The following is a 12762-nucleotide window of genomic DNA, read 5'->3' on the forward strand; positions in this document are numbered from 1 at the left end:
GCTCTGTACTGGTGGTGCCCCGATCCCGCAGCTGAATCAACTTTAGGAGACAGTCCTGGCGCTAGCTGGACTTTCTTGGGTGCCCTGAAGCCTTCCTCACAACAATTGAACCGGTTGATTTAGGTGTAATCTTACTGGCAGCAATATCCTTGCCTTGAAGCCCTTTTGTGCAAAGAAATGATGACAGCACGTGTTTCCTTGCAGGTAACCATGGTTGACAGAGGAAGAACAATGATTCCAAGCAACGCCCTCCTTTTGAAGCTTCCAGTCTGTGTATTCGAACTCAATCAGCATGACAGAGTGATCTCCAGCCTTGTCAACACTCACACCTGTGTTAACGAGAGAATCACTGACATGATGTCAGCTGGTCCTTTTGTGGCAGGGCTGAAATGCAGTGGACATGTTTTTGGGCGATTCAGTTCATTTGCATGGCAAAGAGGGGCTTTGCAATTAATTGCAATTCATCTGATCACTCTTCATAATATTCTGGAGTATATGCAAATTGCCATCATACAAACTGAGGCAGCAGACTGAAAATGTATTTGTCTCATTCTCAAAACTTTTGGCTACGACTATACATTCTTCTCCTTGTTCCTTCCTTTCCTTCTGGTAATAAACTGATTTGAGGAGATAGGAAAGGTGGAAACAATATGGAGGAAGACTGGTCAAATTAAGGAAAACAACAAAGGAAAGGAGACAAGGAAAGTAAGGAAGCTACTTCAGACTATTGATATTCTCCTGGGTTGTGAGGAGAGGATTGGAGAGGAACCTGGAGCCTTCTGGCATGTGGTAGATTTGGGTTGTGAGGAGAGGAACTTGGAGCCTTGGCATGTGGTAGATTTGGGTTGTGAGGAGAGGAACCTGGAGCCTTCTGGCATGTGGTGGATTTGGGTTGTGAGGAGAGGAACCTGGAGCCTTCTGGCATGTGGTGGATTTGGAGTTGAGTAGTGACCATAGAGATAGATAGAGGACTCTAGTGCCCAAAAGCCTGTTGTAGCATGGGCAGCGCCACTGAGGACCATTCTGAAGTAGTCATGACTGCAGGTGGCAGTAAATCACCAACCTTGGCTTTATATCTGTTCAAACAACACAATGCAAGTGGCAGTGTGCACCCTTTCAGTTTGTTTACCAAGTCATAGAAGTAGTAGATGAAGAATGGACTACCTCAAAAAGGAGATGACCTCTATGGCGCTGCTTAGCTCTCACAGACGCCATAATGGGACAGATACAATGTCTACGGTAGTGAAACGCAAACAGATGCACCAAACCTGCAGGGCACGCTCTCTTTTTTACATGTTTATTTTTTTAACAGAGCTCTCTACAACTAGGCTGAAAAAGGCAGGAAAAATACGCCATAAGTTAACTCCAAACATTCAAAATCACAGTTTATTGAAGCAATGAAGAGTAAACAAACTCCTCCATTCTGTCAAGCTAATCAATCAAATGAATTAATTAATAAAATTGGATAAATATAAACTTTCAGTGGATTGAATATTGGTGATCACAATGGTAAAAGTGTAACATGTACATTCTTATGTGTCAATCTAAAGCCTGTGCTGTGTTCAAATATCCATACCAACATCCTGTATACTACATACTATTAGTTCATTTTAGAATACTGTAAACGAAGGGTATCCTTTCAGTTGAGTGTACTAGCACTTCGCCTGTCTACCAGAAGTTGATGATGTTGCTATGCAACCTCTTGCTGGCTTGTTAGCATAACAAATTACTAGCTAGACATTTTGCGATTTCGGCTGCGTCTGTAAATTCAATATGGGGTGAGTTCGTAAAACGTTGTCAGATTGTCCGTTCGTAAATCCATGACTAACTGTGCTGCAGGCAACAATTTAATTACACTTTTTCCCCCCTCCAACGCTTACTGACACCGGCCATATTCAACACGTTTTATTCAGCTATTCTGTGCACTGGCACACAGATGAGAGATGCTCTGAAATCAGAGTGGATAGCCAGAATTAACTATGTCCATTGAGAACGCACGACGACTCTACCACTTAGCTAAGAATGATGTGAATAATCAAGTCAATAAACATTGGGTAGTTAGCTAGATAGTTAATATACTACCTGGCAAGTTCAATGTATTAGTAGCCAACTAACGTTAGGTAGCTAGCTAACAGCCCGGTACATACTGCTGAATGACATGCTGCGGTTCGTAAGGACAGCGTAGCTAATAAATTGTCAGCCAACATAACGTTTAACTTGTTTGAAAAGTCATTACTTTATTACATTGCTCAACATTTTCTTGAAGCAATTCATTTCTATCTGCTCTCGTCGGCCATTTTCTTCAAATCTGAAAACGTTGGTGAAGCCACGCCCATTTTCTGAAGAATTGCATTATGGTCCCTAAAAGCACAGAAATAGTGTCCACTCCTTGTATACTTCGTAGTTTGGTGAATTTAGTACGACATCCAGGAACGTTTGGCATACTATATCCAATAAGTACTTAACTACATACTCAATGTTACATCACAAATAGTACAGCTAGTATGAGTATTTGAACACAGCTCTGGGATCACCTCTGGAAATCACTCCATGGGGTTAGGTTATGCTCCATGGGGATTAGGGAATGCCATTTAGGACTAAGGTATAGTCTTTAGCATCCTGTCTTTGCATCCATTAAATTAACATTAGGACCAACATATAAAACCATTACAGGATGGATAAGTTATAACAGGGTCAATCTATAGCATATCTTATACAATACAATACACACACACCTCTCAGCATTCTCAGGACCTCCATGACAGAATGACAGTACAGGATCAATCTCAATGCAACACAAGCTGATGGGAGTCTGTGGGAGCGTCCCAAATGACACCCTATTCCCTATATAGTCCACTACTGTAGACCAGGGCCCTATTCCCTATATAGTCCACTACTGTAGACCAGGGCCCTATTCCCTATATAGTCCACTACTGTAGACCAGGGCCCATAGGGAACCCCATAGGGCTCTGGGCAAAAGCAGTGCAATTTATAGGGAATAATTTATATGGAATAGGTTGCCATTTGGGACTGGTTCATCTTAATAACCTTGGTCACCTCGGCTGGAGCCAGAGAACCAGACAACCTGGGGTTTTGAACCACCCCCAGGCGGGGTAGAGGCTGATCTGCCGCGGGCTCTACCCAGCCAAGGAGCTTCGAATCCTGGGTAGGAGGGGCAGTACCCTCCCTGGGTCTCCATGAGTGGGTAGGAGGTGGTAGTCATTTCTCACTTGCTGAGGGTGGAGTTGCAGACAGCACAAACAAACACTGTCTCTCTCTGGGCATCTGGAGCTGGGAGGGAGGTAAAGAGGCATTACATGAGAAAGGGGAGGCAGAGGGAGATGGGAGGGAGGTAAAGAGGCATTACATGAGAAAGGGGAGGCAGAGGGAGATGGGAGGGAGGTAAAGAGGCATTACATGAGAAAGGGGAGGGCAGAGGGAGATGGGAGGGAGGTAAAGAGGCATTACATGAGAAAGGGGAGGCAGAGGGAGATGGGAGGGAGGTAATTAAGAAGGTAAAGAGGATTACATGAGAAAGGGGAGGCAGAGGGGAGGGGAGATGGGAGGGAGGTAAAGAGGCATTACATGAGAAAGGGGAGGCAGAGGGAGATGGGAGGGAGGTAAAGAGGCATTACATGAGAAAGGGGAGGCAGAGGGAGATGGGAGGGAGGTAAAGAGGCATTACATGAGAAAGGGGAGGCAGAGGGAGATGGGAGGGAGGTAAAGAGGCATTACATGAGAAAGGGGAGGCAGAGGGAGATGGGAGGGAGGTAAAGAGGCATTACATGAGAAAGGGGAGGCAGAGGGAGATGGAGGGAGGTAAAGAGGCATTACATGAGAAAGGGGAGGCAGAGGGAGATGGGAGGGAGGTAAAGAGGCATTACATTAGAAAGGGGGCAGAGGAAGATGGGGAATGAGAGAAGGTGTAAAATAGAAGAGATTTTGTTTTAAAATCAACTGATGTCTTCGGAGACCTTATTTATCATTTCAGTATAGAAATACCATAATAGCATGTTGTGTGTGTGTTTCTCTCTCACCTGTGACACCCATGCAGGCCTTGAGGACCTTGTAGGAGCAGCATCTGGAGCAGAAGCTATTGCCACAGTTACTACAGCTCCGCTGAAACAGCAGAGGTCACAATGACATCATCATCATTGTTATGTCCCAAACTGAACCCTATTCCAGGGTTGGGGCCAATTTGAAATGAAGTGGGTGAATTCAGGAAGTAAAGTGAAACTCTAACCCCAACCTTGTCCTATTCCCTACCTAGTTCACTAATTGTGACCAGGGCCCATAGGACTCTGTTCTAAAGTGGTAGATTATATAGGGCATAGGATGCCATTTGGGACCCACACCAGGTTCCACACAGAGTTATTAAACAACCTACAGTATTACTGCTTTGCTTTATCTTGGCCAGGTCGCAGTTAACTAGCCTACCTGGTTCAATAAAGGTGAAATAAAAAAATGACATATGATTGTATTTATTGGTGGTTTAAAAACAGGTGTAAAGCTCTTACCCTTCTCTTCACCACTGAGAAGACTGCACTGCAGCTGGAACAGTTACCTTGGGGATGAGAGAGGGGGAAGGAGAGAGAGAGGAGGAAAGAGAGAGAGGGAGGGAAAGAGAGAGAGGGAGGGAAAGAGAGAGAGGGGAGGAAAGAGAGAGAGGGGGGGAGAGAGAGGGAGAGAAGAGAGAGAGAGGGGGAGTGAGGGAGGGAAAGAGAGAGAGAGGGGAGTGAGAGGGAGGGAAAGAGAAGAGAGGGGGAGAGAGAGGGAGAGGGGGAAGAGGAGAGGAGGAAGAGAGAGAGAGGGGAGAGAGAGGGAGGGAAAGAGAGAGAGAGGGGGGAAGAGAGAGGGAGGGAAAGAGAGAGAGAGGGGGAGAGAGGGAGGGAAAGAGAGAGAGGGGGAGAGAGAGGGAAGAGTGGGGGATATTTAATTTCTATGAAGACTAGCTACTAAACTCACCTCTTAAGTAGGGGTTGAGGTGAGGAAGAAGAAGATGAACAGAGGACAAGGGTAGACGACCTGTGTTGTTGGTGGGGTAGCGTTTGCGTAGCTTCTCCGTCAGTTTGGACACCTTACTGCGGATTGGCCTCGTTGCGGCTCAGCAGACCGTTGTCTGAGGTGATGGAGATGGTTCCAAATCTGAACTTATGTCATCATTCCTCCCCCATGTAGGGGGGGGGGGGCAGAATGGGGGAGAGGAGAAGAGAAGGGTTAAGTTACTAAAGAGCAGTTAAAGGCAGCAGCTTTGTGGGAACTACAAACCATAGCCCCTAAACCCTACACCATAGCCCCTAAACCCTACACCCTGCTCCCTACCACCCTAGCCCCTAAACAATACACCCTGAACCCTACCTCCTCCAACACCAACCGATCTCTTCCATGCTTTTAGTGGATGTGTTTCTCAACGTCAACAGCAGAGGGAGTCGAGAGCACACAGGCAGCAAAACCCCACTAACACAAAACCATACACATCATCCTCCAAGGCAGGGGTGTCCAACTCCTTCCATGGAGGGCCCAGAGTCTGGCTGGTTTTGGGGGGTTTTTCCTGTCCAATTAAGACCTACACAACCAGGTGAGGCCCAGTTCCTTACTAACCACTGAGCTCCAATTCATCAATCAAGGTCAAAGGAAGGAGTGAAAGCCTGCAGACTGGGACCTCTGTGGAATGAGTTTGAAACGTGCAACCAGACATGCTCCAGATCAGTTGTAGCAGTTCACACCCTTATGGTTAAGGTTAGTATTAGATGAGGCTAAGCTGATCCTAGATCTGTGCCTATATACTAACCCTAAAAGACGAGGGCTGGTACACCTCAGGCAAGAAAACGTATTGGGAAGGGGCAGGGCACCTTCAGCTCCGCCCTCAGACGTCATTGCACCTGTCTACGTAGACGACTGGCAGCCAATCAGCAAAAGACCTCACCTGGTGTTCCCTATAGTATAGTACACTACCTATACCCTAGTCCCTAAAATATAGTACACTACTTTAGACCCTAATCCCTAAAATATAATGCACTACTTTAGACCCTAGTCCCTATAATATAGTGCACAACTTTTATGAAATCAAAATTACAAGATTGTTATAATACTGTAATTGCATCAAATGTTTGTTTTATGCAACAGAATAGAGGGTTCTTATAATATTGTATCTGTGAACTGAAAGTGGGCCTCTGGGAGATTTAACACTGACAGGAGATTTATGATGTCTTTGGGTGATATAAAACCTAAAGAGACCACATTCCAGAGCATGAGTTAAGTTTCTGATCTATAGCGGTACCAGGAGAGATGACCCCAGGGCCAGACCATGCGTCTCTACACAATGAGAGATGACCCCAGGGCCAGACCCTGGTCTCTACACAATGAGAGATGACCCCAGGGCCAGACCCTGGTCTCTACACAATGAGAGATGACCCCAGGGCCAGACCCTGGTCTCTACACAATGAGAGATGACCCCAGGGCCAGACCCTGGTCTCTACACAATGAGAGATGACCCCAGGGCCAGACCCTGGTCTCTACACAATGAGAGATGACCCCAGGGCCAGACCCTGGTCTCTACCCAATGAGAACTGTTTTTACAGCAGATACTGTCTGCTGTGAATTATAAGTATTCATACAAATCTTAACCTTGTGACCCATTCTATACATATGTTGTTATTCATGTAGGTTGAAAGGGGTGTATGTTGGCTATAAAAGACCTTTTGTCTCGGGGCTCTCAACGAATCATCTCTGAGGGTGATTGGTCGACCAGCCATCATTATCGTAGAGACTCAATCCATTCATTGTATATGGGTGGTTGTATTGACCTGCTCCCTTATTAATAAGTGAATAAAGATTTAGTTTAAGTGTAACTCTGACTCTTGATTTGATAGTGAAGAAATTAACCACCACACTTTATACCCTAATCCCTAAAATAGTGCACTACTTTAGACCCTAGTCCCTACAATAGTGCACTACTTTATACCCTAATCCCTACAATAGTGCACTACTTTATACCCTAATCCCTAAAATAGTGCACTACTTTAGACCCTAGTCCCTAAAATAGTGCACTACTTTAGACCCTAGTCCTTATAGTATAGTTCACTACTTTAAACCCTAGTCCCTAAAATATATTGCACTACTTTAGACCCTAGTCCCTATAATATAGTGCACTACTTTATACCCTAGTCCCTATAATATAGTGCACTACTTTATACCCTAGTCCCTATAATATAGTGCACTACTTTATACCCTAGTCCTTATAGTATAGTTCACTACTTTAAACCCTAGTCCCTATAATATAGTGCACTACTTTATACCCTAGTCCCTATAATATAGTGCACTACTTTATACCCTAGTCCTTATAGTATAGTTCACTACTTTAAACCCTAGTCCCTATAATATAGTGCACTACTTTATACCCTAGTCCCTAAAATATAATGCACTACTTTATACCCTAGTCCCTATAATATAGTGCACTACTTTATACCCTAGTCCTTAAAATATAGTTCACTACTTTATACCCTAGTCCCTAAAATACAGTGCTCTACGGTCTGAGGCATTGCATCTCAGAGCAAGAGGCGTGCGTTACTACAGTCCCTGGTTCGAATCCAGGCTTTATCACATCCGGCCGGTGTTTGGGAGTCCCATAGGGCGGCGCACCATTGGCCCAGCGTCGACCGGGTTTGGCAGTCTTATTATGCACTACTTTTGACCAGAGCCCTATGTAGCATGAGATGAGTGGAGTGTCCTATTTGCATCCTTACAGTGAAGTGCACAACCATGCTAGAAACACGTCACACAATACCCACACACATTACAACGCCACCCTTGTGTGTACTCAGGTGCAGTGACCAACTCAGAGCATGCTCATCCAATGGTTTGCTGGAATAATGCAGACACGCCCAGACTACATTGAGAATGAGGCCGATTGTATGAATGATGATTGGTGCTTAGTGCTATATAGTGATTAGTGCTATATATCATGACATTAGTGCTATATAGTGATTAGTGCTATATATCATGACATTAGTGTATATATATGACATTAGTGCTATATATATCATGACATTAGTGCTATATATTCATGACATTAGTGCTATATATATATATAAATAATATTGACATTAGTGCTATATATAATGACATTAGTCCTGTATGTAATGATAGTGTTATATATAATGACATAGTCCCGTATGTAAATGAATGTTATATATAATGACATTAGTCCTGTATGTAATGATAGTGTTATATATAATGACATTAGTCCTGTATGTAATGATAGTGTTATATATAATGACATTAGTCCTGTATGTAATGATAGTGCTATATATAATGACATTAGTCCTGTATGTAATGATAGTGTTATATATAATGACATTAGTCTTGTATGTAATGATAGGTTTATATGTAATGACATTAGTCCTGTATGTAATGATAGTGTTATATATAATGACATTAGTCCTGTATGTAATGATAGTGTTATATATATTGACATTAGTCCTGTATGTAATGATAGTGCTATATATAATGACATTAGTCCTGTATGTAATGATAGTGTTATATATAATGACATTAGTCCTGTATGTAATGATAGTGTTATATATAATGACATTAGTCCTGTATGTAATGATAGTGTTATATATAATGACATTAGTCCTGTATGTAATGATAGTGTTATATATAATGACATTAGTCCTGTATGTAATGATAGTGTTATATGTAATGACATTAGTCCTGTATGTAATGATAGTGCTATATATAATGACATTAGTCCTGTATGTAATGATAGTGTTATATATAATGACATTAGTCCTGTATGTAATGATAGTGTTATATATAATGACATTAGTCCTGTATGTAATGATAGTGTTATATATAATGACATTAGTCCTGTATGTAATGATAGTGTTATATATAATGACATTAGTCCTGTATGTAATGATAGTGTTATATATAATGACATTAGTCCTGTATGTAATGATAGTGTTATATATAATGACATTAGTCCTGTATGTAATGATAGTGTTTATATAATGACATTAGTCCTGTATGTAATGATAGTGTTATATGTAATGACATTAGTCCTGTATGTAATGATAGTGTTATATATAATGACATTAGTCCTGTATGTAATGATAGTGTTATATAAATGACATTAGTCCTGTATGTAATGATAGTGTTATATATAACGACATTAGTCCTGTATGTAATGATAGTGTTATATATAATGACATTAGTCCTGTATGTAATGATAGTGTTTATATAATGACATTAGTCCTGTATGTAATGATAGTGTTATATATAATGACATTAGTCCTGTAGTATGATCTAGATGTTATATATAATGACATTAGTCCTGTATGTATGATAGTGTTATATTATAATGACATTAGTCCTGTATGTTGTAATGATAGTGTTATATATAATGACATTAGTCCTGTATGTAATGGATAGGTCTATATATAATGACATTAGTCCTGTATGTAATGATAGTGTTATATGTAATGACATTAGTCCTGTATGGTAATGATAGTGTTATATATAATGACATTAGTCCTGTATGTTAATGATAGGTATATATAATGACATTAGTCCTGTATGTAATGATAGTGTATATATAATGACATTAGTCCTGTATGTAATGATAGTGTTATATATAATGACATTAGTCCTGTATGTAATGATAGTGTTATATATAATGACATTAGTCCTGTATGTAATGATAGTGTTATATATAATGACATTAGTCCTGTATGTAATGATAGTGCTATATATAATGACATTAGTCCTGTATGTAATGATAGTGCTATATATAATGACATTAGTCCTGTATGTAATGATAGTGTTATATATAATGACATTAGTCCTGTATGTAATGATAGTGTTATATATAATGACATTAGTCCTGTATGTAATGATAGTGTTATATGTAATGACATTAGTCCTGTATGTAATGATAGTGTTATATGTAATGACATTAGTCCTGTATGTAATGATAGTGCTATATATAATGACATTAGTCCTGTATGTAATGATAGTGCTATATAATGACATTAGTCCTGTATGTAATGATAGTGTTATATATAATGACATTAGTCCTGTATGTAATGATAGTGTTATATATAATGACATTAGTCCTGTATGTAATGATAGTGTTATAATAATGACATTAGTCCTGTATGTAATGATAGTGTTATATATAATGACATTAGTCCTGTATGTAATGATAGTGTTATATATAATGACATTAGTCCTGTATGTAATGATAGTGTTATATATAATGACATTAGTCCTGTATGTAATGATAGTGTTATTATAATGACATTAGTCCTGTATGTAATGATAGTGTTATATATAATGACATTAGTCCTGTATGTAATGATAGTGTTATATAAATGACATTTGTCCTGTATGTAATGATAGTGTTATATATAATGACATTAGTCCTGTATGTAATGATAGTGTTATATATAATGACATTAGTCCTGTATGTAATGATAGTGTTATATATAATGACATTAGTCCTGTATGTAATGATAGTGTTATATATAATGACATTAGTCCTGTATGTAATGATAGTTATATATAATGACATTAGTCCTGTATGTAATGATAGTGTTTATATAATGACATTAGTCCTGTATGTAATGATAGTGTTATATATAATGACATTAGTCCTGTATGTAATGATAGTGTTATATATAATGACATTAGTCCTGTATGTAATGGTGTTATATATAATGACATTAGTCCTGTATGTAATGATAGTGCTATATATAATGACATTAGTCCTGTATGTAATGATAGTGTATATAATAATGACATTAGTCCTGTATGTAATGATAGTGTTATATATAATGACATTAGTCCTGTATGTAATGATAGTGTTATATATAATGACATTAGTCCTGTATGTAATGATAGTGTTATATATAATGACATTAGTCCTGTATGTAATGATAGTGTTATATATAATGACATTAGTCCTGTATGTAATGATAGTGTTATATATAATGACATTAGTCCTGTATGTAATGATAGTGTTATATATAATGACATTAGTCCTGTATGTAATGATAGTGTTATATGTAATGACATTAGTCCTGTATGTAATGATAGTGTTATATATAATGACATTAGTCCTGTATATAATGATAGTGTTATATGTAATGACATTAGTCCTGTATGTAATGATAGTGTTATATGTAATGACATTAGTCCTGTATGTAATGATAGTGCTATATATAATGACATTAGTCCTGTATGTAATGATAGTGTTATATATAATGACATTAGTCCTGTATGTAATGATAGTGTTATATATAATGACATTAGTCCTGTATGTAATGATAGTGTTATATATAATGACATTAGTCCTGTATGTAATGATAGTGTTATATATAATGACATTAGTCCTGTATGTAATGATAGTGTTATATATAATGACATTAGTCCTGTATGTAATGATAGTGTTATATATAATGACATTAGTCCTGTATGTAATGATAGTGCTATATATAATGACATTAGTCCTGTATGTAATGATAGTGTTATATATAATGACATTAGTCCTGTATGTAATGATAGTGTTATATATAATGACATTAGTCCTGTATGTAATGATAGTGTTATATATAATGACATTAGTCGTCTGTATGTAATGATAGTGTTATATGTAATGACATTAGTGGTATAGATGTGAAGTTATAGTCCTGATGTCATAATGGTAACATAACCAGTGATGGTAACAACAGCACTAAGGTGTAAAGACATCCCACTACCCATGCAGACAGGACCCAACTGAGGTGTGTACCCTATACACCCCCCCCCCCCCCCTCTCCACCACAAAACAGGGTGAGGTAAGGGGGTGGGGGAACTAGACTTACCACTAAAGCCAAGGGAGTCTCCTTGTTAGGATGGAGAGGAACACACACACACAGGAGCAGATTAACACACACCCCCCCCATATCTATCTAACACACCACCATTTTTAACACACGTATATCTAAATAAAACAACACCGCAGAAACACACACACTGTGCAGTCTGAGATAGTAATATTGAACTGGCCAGCTGCACTAGAAGCATTACGTTTGCAGAGCACGAGACGCTTCACTTCAATGAAACCTGGTGGTCTATTTCTATTGTGTAGATTGGAACGTTCAGCTCACACCACTGAACAGTATGATGACGTGGTGGTCTATTTCTAGAGTGTAGATTGGAACGTGCAGCTCAACGCCGCTGAACAGCATGATGACGTGGTCTATTTCTAGAGTGTAGATTGGAACGTGCAGCTCAACACCACTGAACAGCATGATGACGTGGTCTATTTCTAGAGTGTAGATTGGAACGTGCAGCTCACACCACTGAACAGCATGATGACGTGGTCTATTTCTATTGTGTAGATTGGAACGTGCAGCTCAACGCCGCTGAACAGTATGATGACGTGGTGGTCTATTTCTAGAGTGTAGATTGGAACGTGCAGCTCAACACCGCTGAACAGTATGATGACGTGGTGGTCTATTTCTAGAGTGTAGATTGGAACGTGCAGCTCAACACCCACATGACGCTGAAGTATGATGATGAGGGTCTATTTCTATTGTGTAGATTGGATCGTGCAGCTCACACCACTGAACAGCATGATGACGTGGTTTGAGCTCTGCAAAACGTTAAGCTTCCAGTGTAGCAGGTAAAGAACTAGGGTTCTCTCCACGTCCCGTGTAGCTCCTGTGCAACACACACCACTGAATACACACACATTACAGGTCTTTGACCTCGGTC

General features: G+C 39.8%; 1 protein-coding gene across 1 annotated transcript in view; it reads right to left on the reverse strand.

The window, feature by feature from the left end:
- Positions 1 to 1359: 1359 nt before the first annotated feature.
- Positions 1360 to 12762, reverse strand: part of LOC116362900 (protrudin-like) — a 16872-nt gene continuing 5469 nt past the window's right edge. Inside the window, exons 8-12 of the mRNA XM_031816917.1 lie at positions 12155 to 12347; positions 5026 to 5103; positions 4518 to 4564; positions 4038 to 4119; positions 1360 to 3291 (exon numbers count right to left, since the gene is read on the reverse strand). Coding sequence (XP_031672777.1) covers positions 3227 to 3291; positions 4038 to 4119; positions 4518 to 4564; positions 5026 to 5103; positions 12155 to 12347 — 465 coding nt within the window. The 3' untranslated portion in view covers positions 1360 to 3226. The remainder of the gene's footprint in view (positions 3292 to 4037; positions 4120 to 4517; positions 4565 to 5025; positions 5104 to 12154; positions 12348 to 12762) is intronic.

This window comes from Oncorhynchus kisutch, unplaced genomic scaffold, assembly GCF_002021735.2.
Source record: "Oncorhynchus kisutch isolate 150728-3 unplaced genomic scaffold, Okis_V2 scaffold898, whole genome shotgun sequence".
Taxonomy (NCBI): domain Eukaryota; kingdom Metazoa; phylum Chordata; class Actinopteri; order Salmoniformes; family Salmonidae; genus Oncorhynchus; species Oncorhynchus kisutch.